Here is a 17,839-nt window from a genome sequence, read left to right on the forward strand (position 1 = left end):
CTCTTAATGTAGTTGTCTACAGCAGATGAATCAGGCTCTTCTTTGCCTCTCTCTCCCCTGCTGGTTATAATGGGAGTCTGGATGGCGGGCTCAGAGAGTGACATCTTCACTGGAAACGTCAATGTGTACCACCTCTAGTGCATGTCTCATGCCAGGATCAGAGCTATGACTACCTGGCTCAGTGCCTTTCTGAATCCTGCAAGAATCGATGTGTCAGAAAGCAGATATTTCTCTTTGCTCCTTGTGAAACATAAATGCTTCCACACATGACTCTCTACCTGCTGACGTGGAGAGCTGCACTCTGCAGGGCAGCTGAGCAGACGTGCAGGGCCAAATGTTGTCCTGCCAGGATGGACAAGCACTGAATAACAGGCTTCTCTCAGCAGCACACATCTTTTCCCTGGTATCTGGAATATCTCCCTAGCAGGTGTAAATGAACAAAGAATCCACAGTCTTCACTCAATGTCCCTAGGCTGGGTTTTCAAACAAGCAGCCTGGTGGGACCTGGCCACCTTTCAAGTTGCAGGGATATTCAAGGCTTAAACTCAAATATTTGCTCAAAGTGCCTGGATTAGGATGCTACAGTCCATGGTCTTCACCCCTCCTAATGGCAGTGCTGTGTCACACTCTGAGTAATTGCTATGAGACTGTTTCTTCACAGTGCCTGGAGAACCCAGGAAAAAACCCAGGACACTACCTGGAGTACTGTGTCCAACTCTGGATTCGTCAACACAAGAAGGATGTGGGCCATGGAGATGTTGGAGCACCTCTCCTATGAGGACAGGCTGAGAGAGTTGGGGCTATTCAGCCTGGAGAAAAGAAGGGAGACCTTATAGCATCCTTCCAATAATTAAAGGGGGCTTATAAGAAAGATGAGGACAATGTTTTTAGAAGGGCCTGTTGCAAGAGGACAAGGGAAAATGTTTCTGAAGTAAAAGATGTTAGATTTGGCCTAGATGTAAGGAAGATACTTTTTACAATGAGGGTGGTGAAATATGGGCACAAGTTACCTGGAGAGGTGGTAGAAGCCCCATCACTGTAAACATTCCCAGTCAGGGCAGATGGGGCTCTGAGCAACCTGATCTGGCTGAAGATGTCCCTGCTTATTGCAATGGGGTTGGACTAGATGATCTTTAAGGATCCCTTCCATCCCTTGCATGATTTTATGATTCTACGAAAACACCTGGCAGCCAAAATTACATTTAGTATTACGAATTCAGTCCAGCAGTAACTTTCTCCTTGGTCCCTTTCCCTTATTTATAAATCAGTATTTTTAACATTCCTCATGCTGGGCACCTTAAAAAAGCATTTTGACATGAGTATGTGGAAACTGTGGAAAAGTTTACTAGAGAGTCAGAATACTGATGTCATGGGACAGATGTCCCTGCTGGTGGCACACAGGTTGGAACTAGATGATCTTTAAGGTCCCTTCCAATCTTGACAATTCTACGATTGTATGATTCTATGAAATTATCCTGAAGGAGCTGCTTCTTTCTGACTCAGACGGTAAATGCCAGAGCAATCATCAATATTGTGTGGGTGCTGTCTTTAACCATAAACATGTCTAGATAAGAAGAATTAAGTAGGACTAACAATTCTTATGAGCAATGAGTACTTGAAGGCATTTGTGATCAAATCCAGCTCATACAAGTGCTGTTCACTTATGTGCAAAGCTCAGCACTGAGCACACGCATGACAGTTTCTGCTTGAACCTTCAAATAGCACCTTAAAGGGATTTTAATGATATAGAAGCTACAGGACTGGGCCTTGGAGCAAATGTAGTGTTAATCATGTACTCTAGATGTGGAAATTAACATCCTAATGCAATACTACACTAGAAGATGCGTAAGAATTGCTGTGTCAGAGGAAAGTAAGCTTTAATTTTCCTCTTGCATTGGTTTGGGCCGGAGTAGAGTTTATTTTTGTCGTAGTAGCTGGTACAGGGCTATCCCAACTGTCCAAAGAGATATTTCACACCATATGATATCATTCTTAGCACGTAAAGTTGTGGAAAGAAGGTAGAAGAGGGGAAATGTTTGGAGGGATGGCATCTGTCTTCCCAAGTCGCTGTTAGGTGTGAGGGAGCTCTGCTCTCCGGAAGAGGCATGAACCCCTGCCTGCTGATGGGAAGGGGTGAGTGAACTCTTTGTTTTGTTTTACTTGCCCTCATGGCTTTTTCTTTACCTATTACACTGTCTTTATCTCAACTGACAAGTTTTCTCACTTTCACCCTTTCAATTCTTTCCCCTATCCCACTGGAAGAGAGTGAGCGAGCAACTGGAGCTACACCACAGAAGTGGTACTTCGAAGACAATTGAATTTTAACACGGTTTAACCTTGCACTTCAGTTTCTTGAGGCAGGATTTTTAGGAGTGGATTGAGGGTTTTTTTGACACCCATGACTAATTCATTTTAAGATGCCTTGGAGCATCCTTGACATTTACCAGGAATTTCTGATATGATTCTGGACCTACAGGAGATCTGCATCCCTTTAGACCAACACTGGGGCGTGATCAATATCATTCCCTCAGCCATTCCCCAGGCAAAAAAGATCCTGAGGAGTCTGGAGAGCCTGTCTTATGAGAAGTGGCTGAGGAAGCTGTGAGTGTTTAGTCTGGAGAAGAGGAGGCTCAGGGGAGACCTCATTGCTCTCTAGAACTACCTGAAAGCAGGTTGTAGTGAGGTGGGTGTTGGTCTCTTTTCCAAAGTTAACTGTGACAAGACAAGAGGAAATAGCCTCAAGTTGTGCCAGAGGAGGTTTAGGTTGGATATTAGGAAAAAATTTCTTTGCTGAAAGAGTGGTGAGGCATTGGAGCAGGCTGCCCGGCGCAGTGGTGGAGTCACCATCCCTGGAAGCATGCAAAATGAGCAGACATGGCACTTCAGGACGTGGTTTAGTGGTCATGGTCGTGTTGGATTGATGGCTGGACTTGATGATCTTAGAAGTGTTTTCCAACCTTAATGACTCTATGACCTCACGTGACACTAAACATGTTTAAACAAGTATGTAGACTCTAAACTGTCGGAAATCTAGTAATCTCAGATATGGAAATGTCTACAGAAGAAAAAGAATGGAACTGAGGCTACCAGATGAGATAAGATAAAAACTTTAAGATAACCAGCATTCGATGCATTTATAGAGAGAGGTAGTTCCACTTGAGGTGTCCTAAGAAACTCAAGACATTCACGAGGCTGATAGGGTTGGCCTTCTTTTTAGGAAGACCTCGATCTTACTTTCTCTATCTTGAGGATGGTGTGGTTGTCTTGGGCTCCCTGAAGGACCTGACATGGCACTACAAGTCTTTGTGAGGGTGGCTCAGCTGAGATCTAGCTCTCCATCGACTACTCCACAAAGTCCCTATTTCTCAGGCACCTAAAATTAAGTATACACCTCCGGATCTGAACTCAATTCTTAATTTGAGTGAAAAGAATCTTATCTCTGGAAATGAATTGGCTGGCTACAGGTTTAGGAATGTGTTATTAAAATGATAACAATATCCATTATTTGATTTTGAATATTGATTATTTCAACATGTCTGCATGCACTTTCACAAACCTGGCACAACACTACACACATACTTTTTCACCATACAGTTTAAGGCATTTTGTTTTCACCCTCTCTCAGTTTTTTGCTGTTTTATTCTAGTTGAAAATTATTGATAAAATGGATTATTTCCCAAAGAGGTATACATATTTTTGCAGCTGAGATGTGATCAAACTTCTCCTGGTGTTACCTGGGCATTTATAGAGAAATGCATATATTGCTCCAGGGGAAAAAAAAAATTAAAAAAAAGAGAGACCATCTGGTAGAAAATAGTTAAATGAAGTTTGCAGTTCTATCATGATTTGTGAAGTTCAACCTCTTCAGTAAATACTTGAGCCTCTTCCAGCTGTTTGCTGCAACACAAATACCCAAATCTTTTCCATATTTAAAGTAAAATTAATTTAAATTTTGCTGGTTGTCTGCAAGGGCGAGGAACTGAGCAATTGCAAATCCTACCAGCTTCGGAACAGGGCCTCATGCAAAATTATCTGAGGGATCCCAGATTGAGGGACTGTAAAGTGCTTGGATGCCATCATTGGCATAATAAAGGTAACCACAAGGAATTGAACTTTACTCATGTCTAATTCGGTCAATATAGCGTTCAACCACCTCTCAGACACCTGTCAGTTAAATGAACACATCTTTTTTATCTACGGCTACCGGATTACATACTGCAGTGATGAGCACAGTACAAACAAATGGGAGGTCTGAAAGAGGAGAGATCTACTGGAATGACATTTTTCGATGTTGAGGATTTCCAGTGAAGTGATGAATGATCTCAACCTCTACTAAAGAAAGACAGGGAAAGTGGGGAAAGACTTGGATATCTCAGACCCTTTTTCTTGGTACAGAGAAAGTAGGGTAGGGTAGGGTAGGGTAGGGTAGGGTAGGGTAGATAGGGTAGATAGGGTGGTGGGAAATGAGTGTACATCTCTATAGGCTCTGACCAGACTTTGGCAATGAATCCAGATTTTGTCACGTTTCTGTGGATTGGCAATCTTTCCAGGAAAATGGCATGCAACAGACAAAAGGCATCCTGAAGTCGCTCAGAGACGATGCCCAGCAGAGCCACAGATCACTCAAGCAGCAAACAGCGTGGCTTAAAGAGTGGGAACAAGAAGGTATCACAAACAAAACAGCCTTCTCTTTCCCCAAACCTTTCTTCTATTGAAACCACTAAATCTTAATGAGTTTACTAGCCCTCTAGAAATGAGGGCAGGTAATTGCAACGTTACTCACAAGATTCAAGATCAGTTTTACCACATTTAACTCAGAAGAAAAGCCAGTTACAATGGCTCAACTCACTGGAGATACTGCAATATGTAATGAAAACATACTTAAAAAAAATGAAAGAAAGGAAGAAAAAAAAAACAAAACAGTTTTTGATAAGCAGTTCTAGAAGTCCAGGTCATCTTGATCAATCTCATCAGAGTTTTCTTTCTTTTTAGCAGCCTGAATTTCATCAGTATGTTCAGCCTCCTTTGTGTCTGCACCTTCAGCATCTGCCTGTTCCTCATCTCCCACGGGATCAGTGCACGAAGATGCTTCATCCTCATCTTCTTCCTCATCCTCAGGATACATTTGTGAGGGTTTGCTGCTCTCTTCACTTTGAACCTCTCCATTGGTGTGGTTGTTCACAGGGTTATTGTCCTCTTCGCATTCCTCTTCACCTTCACCTTCATCTTCAGACCCCTTCTGGGATTGCTGTGAGAAGTTTCCCACAGAAGAATAACAAGAAAAGACCTCTTTTTTCAGAGACCGTAGCCTTTTGCTGGTTTTATCGCCTTTGGCCTTTGAGGCTTTCTTAGAAACCTTGTTGCCTTTGTCTTCATGGTTTTCATGTGCTTTGTCAGGGTCATCAGTGGTAGGTTCCTCATTGTTCCCATCTTTCACTGCCTCAGCTTCATCCTGCTCAGCTTCTTCAGTTGCTTCTGCAGCATCTCCTTCAGGGTTGTTGCCAGTTCCAGAGCCATCAGCATCTCCTCCACACTCAGATGTCTCTTCCTCAGCATCAGCCACAGTGTCCTCATCCTCTGGCTCCTCTGCTTCTTCAGCTTCATCGTCTGTTACCGCTTTGGTCTCCTCTTCAGCTTCCTGCTCTTCAGCTTGAGCTTCTTCTTGTTCTTCCTCATCTCCTTCCTCTTCATCTTCGTTTGTTTCTTCCTTGTCTTTCACTCCTTCTTCTTCCTCTTTTGCTTGTTCCTCCTCTTCTTCTTGATTTTCTTCCTCTTCTTCCACCTCCTGTTCATCTTGATTTGTTTCTTCCTCATCTTCTTTTGCTTTCTCATCCTCCATTGTTACTTCTTCCCCTTCTTGCACTTCTTCCTCCTCCTCTTTAATTTCTTCCTCATCTTCCTTCACTTCCTCCTCTTCTTTTGTTTCTTCCTCCTCATCCACTTTCTCCTCTTCCTCTTTTGTTTCATCCTCATCCTCCTTTGCTTCTTCCTCATCCTCCTTTACTTCCTCCTCCTCTTCTTTTGTTTCTTCCTCCTCCTCTTTTGTTTCTTCCTCATCCTCCTTTGTTTCCTCCTCCTCTTCCTCTCTATTTCCTTCTTCCTCTTCTTTCATGTCTTTTGCTTCTTCCTCTTCCTGCACTTCCTCTTCCTCCTTTTTTGTTTCTTCCTCCTCCTCCTTTGCTTCCTCCTCCTCTTCCTCTTTTGTTTCTTCCTCCTCTTCCTCCTTCACTTCTTCATCTTCCTCTTCCTTTACTTCCTCTTCCTCCTCTTTTGTTTCTTCCTCCTCATCCTTCACTTCCTCTTCCTCCTCTTTTGTTTCTTCTTCTTCCTCCTTTACTTCCTCCTCCTCTTCCTCTTTTGTTTCTTCCTCCTCTTCCTCCTTCTCTTCTTCATCTTCCTCTTCCTTTGCTTCCTCCTCCTCTTCTTTTGTTTCTTCCTCCTCTTCCTCCTTCTCTTCTTCATCTTCCTCTTCCTTTGCTTCCTCCTCCTCTTCTTTTGTTTCTTCCTCCTCCTCCTTTACTTCCTCCTCCTCTTCCTCTTTTTCTTCTTCCTCCTCATCCTTCACTTCTTCTTCCTCCTCTTTTGTTTCTTCCTCTTCCTCCTTTGCTTCTTCCTCCTCTTCCAATTTTGCTTCTTCCTCCTCATCCTTCACTTCTTCTTCCTCCTCTTTTGTTTCTTCCTCCTCCTCCTTTGCTTCCTCCTCCTCCTCCGCTTCCTCCTCCTCCTCTTTTGTTTCTTCCTCCTCCTCCTTTGCTTCCCCCTCCTCTTCCGCTTTTGTTTCTTCCTCCTCCCCTTCTTTAATTTCTTCTTCCTCCTTTGTTTCTTCTCCTGCTTCCTCTTTTGCTTCTTCATCTTCTTTCTCTTCTATTTCTCCTTCTATCTCCTCCTGTTCTCCCTCCTCTTCTGCTGCCTTCATAATATCTTCTTCCTCTTTCTCTTTCTCTTCTTCCCCCTCTTTTTCTTCCTCTTCTTCTTCTTCTTCTTCTTTCTCTTTTGTTTCTTCCTCTTCTTCTTTTTCTTCTTCTTTTTCTTCTTCTTCTTTGGTTTCCTCATCTTTAACCTCACTGTTTTCTGCTGCTTCCTCTGCAGAACTCCTGGGAATTGTTTTGATGTCCTGGGCTGCTTCTGAGACACAGGCTTCCTCATCATTTTTCTTCAACCTCAGGATTTGCTGTAAATCAAATGCTTTCATGACTGGGGCATTGGTGGCCACCACTGGGTTCCTTATGGGCTTGGAAGCCATTTTTTTCCTCACACAAGAATCACACGGGCAATATTCGTCTTCACTTGTTTGTTTACTAATACTGGCCTCAAAAGTTGCACTAAATGCTATATCTTCATCTATATGAAATGATAAGTCTGACGTGTCCTCTAACCTAGTTTGGGTTCCATTCTTGTCATTGAAGAGTGACTTTTTATGCATAGTTTGCAGTCGCCGTCTCCTCTGCTCAGTTTGAAGTGTTGACTCACGTTTGAGTGGTTCATCTGGAGGTCTCGGCATCCTCTTTCCTGCTCTGGCTTTTATCTTCCTCAGCTCCTTCTCTATGCTTCTTTGTATCCTTTTACTCACTTCCTCCTTCAGCTCCAGTATCATTTCATCTGTCTGCTTGTTGTTCTGCAGGTTCCACCTGACTTTGAAATCATTCATGGCACTGACATAGTGAGCCATGAACTCCTTCTCAATTTTCTTGAGCAATTTCAGGACCCAGGTTGGGTCTGGATCCATTGAGTTTTGCTGGACAAGGGAAGAGTCCACAATGGTGGCTGTATCGACTGCGGGCTGTGGGTCATTTGGAGACTCTTTTTCAAGCTGCTCTTCCAAATCAGCATTCAGCTCTGTCCCACCATCAACATCGTTGACATTTGCATCAGCAGTAGCGTCTAGCTGATCAGCTTCCTCTTCAACATTTTCTTTTGAGAGTTCATCATTCACAGCTTCAACTTCTTCTTGTTCTCCGTTTTCAGTTAGTTTGCCTGTTTCTTTGTTTTCATTTTCTCCCCCTTCTTCCAGACCATTTTCACAGTTGCTGCACTGGTCCTCCTTACTCTCCTCTGCCTCTTGAGTTAGAGAATGCTCCCTTGTAGACTGTGCTTTTCCCTCACCTTTTGACTTTGAGCGGGCTGTCGAAGGCCGAGATGACTGCTCTTCCTCTTTACTTTTCTCCTCGGCCTCTGTCAGTTCAGTGCCAGTCTCTCCACTATCTGCTGGTCCACCTGATTTGAATTCAGCAGTTTTCTGTGTCGTTAAAGTGCCTTCCCTGGGGCCAGCTGTAATCTCTTCTCCTGAGCCACCAGAACCACTGCTAACATCAACCCCAGAGGAGGACATGGGAGTGAAGTCATAATTTGCAGATTTGGGGGCTTTACACCCAGAGGCTGTCTTTGCCTGCTCACTTGCCTCTTGATCTGAACTTGGACCACTTTTTTCAGCCGTGCCTCCAAGCCACAGGGCTTGAAAAATGTTTAGCAGCTCCATATACCTTGGCTTATTCAAACGTTTTGATTTATCTGATGGATCTTCTGACTCTTCATCAAGGAGTTGGAGACTGGCAAGACAAGTAATCAAGATGTTGGCAGAGTTACTCAGTTTTCTCCCCATAGTGGGGGACACTTCGGGCAAACTGTTTGATCGGTCAAATTTTGTTTCATGTTTTGAACTGAGCAAGGCTTTCATGATCTGGACGGAAGTCTGGACTTCTGTTGGGAGATCTCTTCTGTTGTTATTTTGGCTGGACGTGACTGACTGGTTGCATTCTGCCTGGTCAGCTTTGGCAGCTTCGGACACAACCTCAGAGATTTCTTCCTGATTCACACAATCTTCAGCTTCTTCATTGATAGCAGTGTCTTGTGCTGTCTCCTTTTTCACTTCAACCTCTGCCTCATTTTCAGCCTCCTCCACATTATTTTTCTCAGCTTTTTCATCTTCTGAGATTTCCTCAGTGTTTGTACAGTGTGATACTTCAGTGGTTGCCTCTACACATTCTTCTTCTGCATCACCTTCCATTTCATCTTTCATAAGCAATGTTTCTGAAGGGATTTTACTTAGCCATTCTTGCACGACTTCTTCTGGAGATGTATTTGGTAGAGCAGATGGCATTAAATCACCCCCTTCCTCCTGCATGTCCATGCCTTCTAACTCTTCCTCCACCTTTCTGCTGCAAGAATCATCAATTGCTTGATTCTTCTCATCATTTATTCCAGTTGCAGCTGACTTAGACCCATAGGAAGTTGTTTTGGAGGAATCTACAATTTCTTTCTGCTCTTTTCCTGTGGTCCGCACCGACTCAGACCCCATGCTGCTACGAGATGAATTCTTCAACATGGCTGAACGTATTTTTTTGTTCTTTGGCTTCCCTTTTGGTGGGGCAGGACGATGCATACTACATACTGACAAGGTCTCAGACAATGATGCTCGACTGGAGTTTGACATCTTCACGCCAAGATTTCTAGTTTTTATCGGCTTCGATTTAGAAGACTGGGATATGTTTGATTGTGAATATCGACTATTACTTTCCTCGGATTTCTGTGGCAACAAGCATTTATCTTTTACTTCTGACTTAGAAGAGACTCTTGAAGACACACTTGAAGGCTTTCCATTCCTAATCCCAGCCTCAGCTGAGCGATCACCTTTCGAACATACACTCTCACTCACACTTCCCTGTCTTGAAGAAGACGGCTCTGAATTAATCTTGGAACAACACTCCCCAGGTTTTCCATTAAAGTTTGAAACACTTGAGCAGAGGGATGATGGCTTACTAGTTTCTTCTCTATAGCTTCTCTTCTTTGAGCCTTTTGAGGATTCACTGTAGCCATTGGCAGTACTTTTGGAGCTTTGCTCCTCAACAAAATGTGTAATTGCCTCTGCTTCACTAGTAGATGAAATATTTGTGGGAGAAGACCCTGAGTTATGAGACTTGGGGTCTCCAGTAGATTTTTTCTTGATTTCACATGAGCTTTTGGAGTAATTAGAAGTCCTGCTGCCTGATCTCAGATCAGCTGTGTGCAGGGAACTCTTTTTTTTATTTGGGGTGGATTCAAGTGAAGATATAGACACTTCAGACTGTGCATCCAAATTAATATGGCTGTGTTTGCTCTTTTTGGATCCTCTGGAAGAGCAAGAGGCATTGCACGGAATGGTCTCATCACTGTCGTTTCTTTTGCTGTTCCTGCCACTAGCTCTGGAATGGGAGGTTCCTTGTGTAGAACATCGTTCACCTTCACTGCTCTCATCTCTAATTGATTGGCTAGGCTTTGATTTTGCTGACACTGAGCTGACTTCATTGATTTCATTTTCTTCTTGTTCTGCTTCAGCGTCTTCAGCCTCTTTCTTAGGGCAGGACTCACTGGAGAAGGAGGAGACCACTGCATTATCATCAGAGTGGTCATTCTGCTCACTCTTTTCTCTTGGCGTGGTACAGTTACTAGACTTGCTGTGTACACTGTTGGCAGGAGTAGAAGACCTGGTGTTATCTTCTTGATTTGCTTTCTGAAGGCTTGAGGAGGACATGCTCCTACCAATGCTACTTGTTTCCTCACATATATTCTTCTTGCTCTGTCTGGACTGCACAGATGACCTGGACATGACGCTCCCAACCCTACTGCTTTCAACCTCTTCCACATCCTCCTTTAAACATTTCACAGACGATACTTCATTTTGTGATACTTCGTCTTCATTTTGTGAATTGTTTTTTCTGGCCTCATGGTCTTCGGAGTCATCTTGAGTATCCAGGTTGTCTTCACAGCTTGAACGTGACACTAAACCCAATGAAGAAGGTCTCTGACTATTTCTCGTGCTTGCCCGAGTGTATTCTTGCTGATCTTCTACATTGGAAGCCCCTGTAGACAAATCACTTCGACACCTACATTTTTTAACAGATCTGTACGCCACCCTGCTCTCTATAGTTTCTGAGTAGGATGAGGACTCTTGCACAATGTGCTCAGAGAATTCCTCACTGGTTGTGGTGTTGAGGCTATCCACAGAAGCCATTTTTTTGTGGACTACTCTCCTCCGGGAAGATGTGCTGGAGCATGACGACCGTGTGTGCCAGGTGCTTCGTACACCAGGCTCTTCCCTCTGGGATGTGTGCATGGGGTTTTTCCAAATGTCGTAGTCCTGGTGTTTCTTTCCACAGCTGTGACAATGAGCCTCATCATATTCTGATTCCTCAAGTTTTGACATGTAAGAATCAATATCACAGGGATATAATGAGTCGTCGGCCTCTGAGCTGGCCTCTGGGTTCATTTTCTGTATTGGGTCTACTCCACTGTCCTCCTCTAGACCTGACTCTTCACAAGGCCTCTGGTTCATCAGATTGGACTTTTTGATCTGGGTGGACCACTGCAAAGTCTCATCATTTAGCAAGCGGAAGCGGACTTTCATCTCAACGGACAGGCTACCGTCCTTGTTTACATGTACCCGTTTTTCTATGTCGTCGTTGACCAAAGAATGAACCAAATCCCCAGGTTTTGTGTGTGAGAAGCTGTTTGAGAAAGGTGGGCCATTATCCGGTGAGGCGACGAGACCATTAGGATACGACTTTTCCGATGATAAGGAAAATCTCATTGACCTATTGCTCGATGCTGACCGTGGATGGATAACACTTTTTTTGGCTTTCAGTCCAAAGTCCACTGGAGTTTGAAATAAGTAAAGAGAAAAAAAACAGAGAGAAATATTAACTTGTAGAACAATGACAAAAAATACATAGATCAAATCCCTAAACTACTTAATACTGATTTTATTCCTTTAAAGATAAGCCTACGTCAGTTTACATGATTTGAAAATTTGCCTTTGACTAAGTAATGACCATAAATATTGTTTCAAATGAACAGTCTGTATTAAAATCTTCTATGCCTTAACTTTATTATGTTTTAATATAAACTGAAAAAAATATTTTTTTCCTTTTATTATGTGCACATTGGCAAGAAAACATATATATACAGTTCCTATATTTTATCACTTTGCAAATGTCCCTTTACTTAACTGCGGAAGTTTTCATCCTTCTTATTCAGTTGGGGAAAAATATACGGAGAAGTGACCCTCTTCCTTAGTTAAAAGTCAAGTGTCACACATTTATTGTGCGTCATCCACTTCTACACTCACGTGTCAGGAAAAACACGTGTAGCCATGTCGGCCAGAACAGCACAGAGTCCCTGCAGGGATGTGGCACTATGAACAACTATAATGCTTATTGAAAGATAAAGGACAAATGGAAAAAAGAATTATGAGCCAGTGATAATTGCAAAGAGAAGTAACAGTAGTTAGAGGGAATCAGTGATAGAATTGTAGTCTAAAGCACAACTCTATGGTCCAGTGCAGTGATCTGCATAGATTTATTGAGGTCCTAGACCCTTCATTTCAAGCAGAATCCATTGCTATCACACTATCTTTCAAGATATGCATCTATCTTGTTTCTAATAAATGCGTTTGTTCAAAGTTTACTTTTATATCTCTAGACAACCATGTCTCTGCCTATGAATGTGCAGCTGAATGGAGAGCATTTCAGAAAGGAAGTGTTGGACATGGAGCACACCAGCTAAGATCAATAATATGTGAAACAGCTTCTTTCTAACCATCCTTATGCGTTTGAACTGATGTATCTGCTCAATCTCTCTCAGTGAACAGATACTCAGTTTACTCCTACTGTTTCCTCCATTTTTTTATGTCTTGGGCAGTGAGTGTGGGACATCTCTGTCTTGAAGTTTCTACAGGTAGTTGTCAACACACGAGTGAATCTTTCCTGGCTCCTGGTGTTGACAATGGACACAAACAGGTGCATTTCTGCCTCATTTCATCCTAAGTCGAATCCCTAATATAGGTGAGATTAATTGCCCTCTGGAAATGGGAAGGGCCGCCAAGGGTGGCTGATTTAATCACTTGTGACCTTAGATACCTCATACTGAAGTGCCTAAGTAATATCATCCTGAATAACTCATAACATACTCCTTTGTGAACATGATCACTCCATAAAGACATCTTTTATTTCCAAGTAACTGCAGATAGCTGTTAGTTGCCCAAAGTTGGAAGTGCTCTTCAGACCTTGAAAAATCAGAAGTGGTTTAGAGAAAGTATAACAGAGTCTGAGAAACTGAGTCTCCTGCTGACAAAACCAGGGTGTCCTCTGCTCTGGATACAGGCAAATGCAGAGATGCAGGTGTGATATGACAGACAGATGAGGGGATGGAGGATTCGTGGGAAATCTCAAGGGTTTGGGGCGTCTCAGGGGCAGACACAGGAAAGGAGGGAGTTCTGGAAGGAAAAGGAGACACAGAGATATGAAAGAGGAAGGGAAGTCAGCCAGACGTGGGGAGCATGTAGAAGAAAGACTGGAGGGTGTAGGGAGGAAATCCTAGAAGGAAACCAGAGAAAAAGAAGGGGAGGATGGAAAGGCCTGGGAGGCAGAGAGAGGGAAGTACATTTTCCACACTAAATCTGCACCTTGGGGCAGCACAATAGGTGCCTGTACTCTCCATGTTGTGAGACACAGGCCTGGAGACGACTGTGCAGTACGCCCCAGAGTTTTCCTTACTTTCATTGTTTTCGTTGACATTGTTGCCGTTGGAACGGGGAGCCAGGTCGGGCAGCTTCTCCACCGAGTGTTTCCTCAAGTTCTCCATTGATATAGGTTTAAATGGCTCCCGGCCGACACACACCAGGATGCTGGGGCAGTGAAGCAGAGCCTGCATGCTGTCGATCTAGAAAGAGAAGAGCAAGTGGGCTGCCATGAGTTGGTAGAGCAGAACTAGGTTTTACCTTCAAGCTCCAGAATCAATTGACTTTTACATGTCACCTAAAATAAAAGTTCTGGTGAAATTCAGAGTCTTCTGGAGTCTGCGGGCAGGCTCTGTTGCAGTATTCTTCCATTGAAAGAGAGACTCTGCCATGTTTTAGTCAGATTTCCTAAGATAGGGAAGGAATGGGAGAGCTTGCCTAAGGGAGAAGATATCTCGTTTATTACAAGTTTTGCATTTTCTGGGAAAGATTTAGGCAATGTTGTAGTGAGGAAGAGGGTGGAACTGGCGGATTCTCCAATTTCCCTTACAGAGAATTCTACTCTTTAATTCTTCTAATTCCTGTATGGGACAACCTGTATTACCTGGTAAATGCTACATTCCGGATTGACCATTAGTTCTCTTCCTTCCTCTAATCAGGAAGGGACAAGAATCGTGACTTCCCCCAATATTACCTCAAATATTGTCTCAAATATTATCTCAAGTATTGCTTCAGTGATGGACAACATGGGACATTGTCCCGCAGTGTGGGAAGTGCCTGTGGAGGACTCTGTTCCCCCATGAGAACCCAGGCTTACAAGCTACATCTTCACTTCATGACCTGTGTCTGGATTATACACCAAGTCCTTCACGTCAGCTGCAGCTAGTAACAGAGAGCAGGGCTAGACATTGCAGAACATGACTTTTACCCAAGTATAGTGTTTAACTGGATTCCAAAGGAGCAGCAACCAGTCTTGTCATGAGCACTGGCTAGACAAAGCCTGGACCCCTCTTCCATCTTGCTTCTGCGATCACTTATTTGTAAAATTGGAGTTAGACTCTCAGGTAAACCACTTGTTTGCTTCTAAAAGTATTAGAAGGATCTCTTGCTGTCTGAGAGGGATTTATAATGGCCAACATCTGGCAGCTTTGTGCTGTCAGGGGTCTCCACAACCCAGTTAGGATGTTTCTTCCTCCTAAGACTGCTGCATCATGGAATGATAGACTGGCTTGTGTTGGAAGAAACCTTAAAAATCATCTCGTTCCATACCCGCGACATGGGCAGGGACACCTTCCCCTAGACTAGGTTGCTCAAAGCCCCATCCAGCCTGGCCTTGAACACTTCCAGGGAGGGCGTTTCCACAACTTCTCTGGGCAACCTGTGCCAGTGTCTCACTCTCACAGATAAGAATTTCTTCCTAATATCTAATCTAAATCCACCCTCTTTCTATCTGAAACCATTTGATCCGTATCTTATTGCATCAGGCCCTGCAAAAAAACCTTGTCCTCATCTTCGCTAGAAGCCTTCAAGTACAGAAGGCTGCTATAATTTCTCCCCAGAGCTTTCTCCCCCCAACTCTCGCAGCCTGTCCTCATAGTGGAGGTGCTCCTGCCTCCTGAGCATCTTTGTGGCCTTTTCCAGACTCACTTCAACAGGTCTATGTCATTCCTGTGCTGAGGGCCACAGAGCTGGCAAAGAACTGCAAGTGAGAGCAGAGTAGAAGGTGAGAAGCATCTCTAGAGCATATGGAAACTCACTCGTGAGAAATGACCCTGCAGTGGGCTACCAAGGTGTTAGGCAGCACTGGTGGTGGGCTAAGCACTATCTTGCCTGTGAAATGCTCCCTGACCTCAGTGTGTCACTTAATCATCATCCCTTTGACTAGCAACCGAGTATGGAAGAGAATAGATCTCAGAGGAGCTGTGATGACAGTTCTGCAGTTGTCACACGTGCCTGGCATAACAGTACATGAAGGAAGGACCCCTCTAAATGTTGCTGTAGCAAAGGAATGAGGATGAGGCCCCCTTTGTAATCCAAGTCCTTAGTTTGTGAAATGCCTCTGGGTTTTTGTGAGACAGTTCATATCACCACTTGAGAAGTGCTAAGATAATAACAGTGATGGATCTTGTGCAAATAAGAGGAGGGTGTGTGGAGGGTGAAAGAACAAGAGAGAGACAGGCAGATCCACACTCAAGACCCAATTAAACACTTCTGGTAATTTTTCTTACAGAGAAGTTGGCATCAAATTTTTAGTGGAAATACACCAAAATCTCACCATCTTCCCCTTAGCATTTATTTACTGTTTGCACTATAACAACATTTGGAAGCTGAGGCCCATGCTTTAAAAACTCACAGTATGTGAGGCTCTTCTCTCTTAAATTAAGCACCACATAAAGCAACAAAACTCCCGAATCTGTGTGATGAGCACCTTAAAATACAAACAGAAAATAACCCACAAATCTCAGTCTGTCTATGTCTACTGCTTGTCACTTATCAATAAATCTCCTTTTGGTCCATATAGTTCTAAAGGAAACTCTAGCTCTCCCAAAAAGTTTATAGAAAATCTGTAGTATAATAATTGACAATATTTTGAGTAGGGGTTTGCCACCTGTATAGTTCTTTTCTTTCTTTACTTTCCTGGTCTTTTGTCTTTTGTTCCTTTATGGAGATTTTCACTGTGTCCTCATATAAGTAGAAAAAAGGTGAGGGTAGCAAAGGAGAAAAGGGAAAAAGGGAGAGAAGAAAGAAAAATAGATGTGAAATCCTTTCCAACCTTAATGTAAAACAACCTGACTTTAAAACCCCACTAAGTTTAGCAACTATTCCTATTTGCAAAGGGCATTTTTTTCAGTGAAAGCTATTTTTTGCCCAGGACATTTCCTCACATGGTACTGTGTCTGTATATAGATACTTCAGTCACACTCATCACTGGTGCGTTGCATGTGCAGAAAATAGATGGTGCGAGTGACACAGCTTCAGGAGCTGATGGAGCTGAGCCAGATGAGTTATTGAATTAATGTAGACTGCACAAACCAAATCCTTTCACATGGAATACACTTATGTTATGTGGCTTAAAATAAAGGGTCTGTTATGTAGTATTTCTGGCATCATCACCTCTTTAGCGGTGTTCATACCTACAACATTGCTTTTCTATTTAATATCTTGCAAGATTAATCTCTTTGAATTAATAATTGTAGGCATTCATCTGAATTTGGGAAATCAGCACTTTGTGACACTTCGCTGTTAAAAACAGTTTGGTAGTTGTAAACACAACAAACACGGATGTTTCCAAAGGCTTGAATAAATCATTTTTTTTCTCGCATTGATTTGGTTTAATGCAAGATCCATACTGACAAGGCAGTGGAGCTGGGATAACAGCTCGTCTCAGCACTGAGCTTTCCCATACTGCTGCATGAATCCCATCCTCTCAACAACACGTCACTGCCTGGGCTACGCAGAGGACATCTGTCTTCGTGGTAATCAATATGGCATTTCTTTACTAGTGCTAAATTATCTCTAAACAGTCTGTCCCCTCTCAGGTGTTTAGCAACTTGCAGCTCGCTCAGGGTGTCCCAAGATGAGGTCCATGTTTTTCTTCTCGAATTCGCTTCTTTTGAAGGAATGTATAATAATTATTTGCAATGTGAAGTGATCAGATCCCAAACCTGCAGGCATGCCGGTGACTACTATTGCTCCTGAACACGCTGGGTAAAATATCAGATCCATTTCAACCAGTGGCAGAATTTCCTCTGGCTTTTCTGGAGTCTGCATCCCACTGCTTCCAACTAGCAAACAACACGAAAACCAGAAGTGTCCTTTTGCTATCCTACAAGGGAAATGATCGGGTTCTTCTGCTTGGACATATCAACTACCAGGAAAAGATTTATTATGACTTCAGAAACTGTATTTTCCATGCACTTTCTGCCATTGATTTTCAGGCTGGGGAGAGGAAATAGGCCACCAAGGAGAAAATTGAATAATAGAATCATAGAATCGTAGAATCATAGAATTATAGAATCGTAGAACCATAGACTGGCCTAGGCTGGAAGGGACCTTAGAGATCATCTAATCCAACCTCCCTGTCATGAGCAGGGATGTCTCTCAGCTAGATCAGGATACTCAAGGCTCCGTCCAACCTGGCCTTGAACACCTCCAGGGTGGGGGCAGCCACAACTTCTCTAGACAATTTATTCCAAAGTCTTGCCGCCCTCGTACTGAAGAATTTCTTTTTAAGATCCAATTTAAATCTATTCTCCTTCAACTTAAACCCATTTCCCCTTGTCCTATCACCGGACACTCTTGTAAAAAGTCTCTCCCCAGCCGTCCTGTAGGTTCCCTTCAGGTATTGGA

The 17,839-nt window shown here is 43.2% G+C and overlaps 1 protein-coding gene across 1 annotated transcript in view; it reads right to left on the reverse strand.

Moving 5' to 3' along the window:
• Positions 1–6,358: 6,358 nt before the first annotated feature.
• RP1L1 (retinitis pigmentosa 1-like 1) overlaps positions 6,359–17,839 on the reverse strand; it is a gene marked incomplete at its 3' end in the record, with an annotated part of 28,712 nt that continues 17,231 nt past the window's right edge. Inside the window, exons 2-4 of the mRNA XM_009874045.1 lie at positions 13,527–13,692; positions 7,061–11,628; positions 6,359–6,427 (exon numbers count right to left, since the gene is read on the reverse strand). Coding sequence (XP_009872347.1) covers positions 6,359–6,427; positions 7,061–11,628; positions 13,527–13,692 — 4,803 coding nt within the window. The remainder of the gene's footprint in view (positions 6,428–7,060; positions 11,629–13,526; positions 13,693–17,839) is intronic.

Source organism: Apaloderma vittatum, unplaced genomic scaffold, assembly GCF_000703405.1.
Source record: "Apaloderma vittatum isolate BGI_N311 unplaced genomic scaffold, ASM70340v1 scaffold5097, whole genome shotgun sequence".
In the NCBI taxonomy this organism is placed as follows: Eukaryota; Metazoa; Chordata; class Aves; order Trogoniformes; family Trogonidae; genus Apaloderma; species Apaloderma vittatum.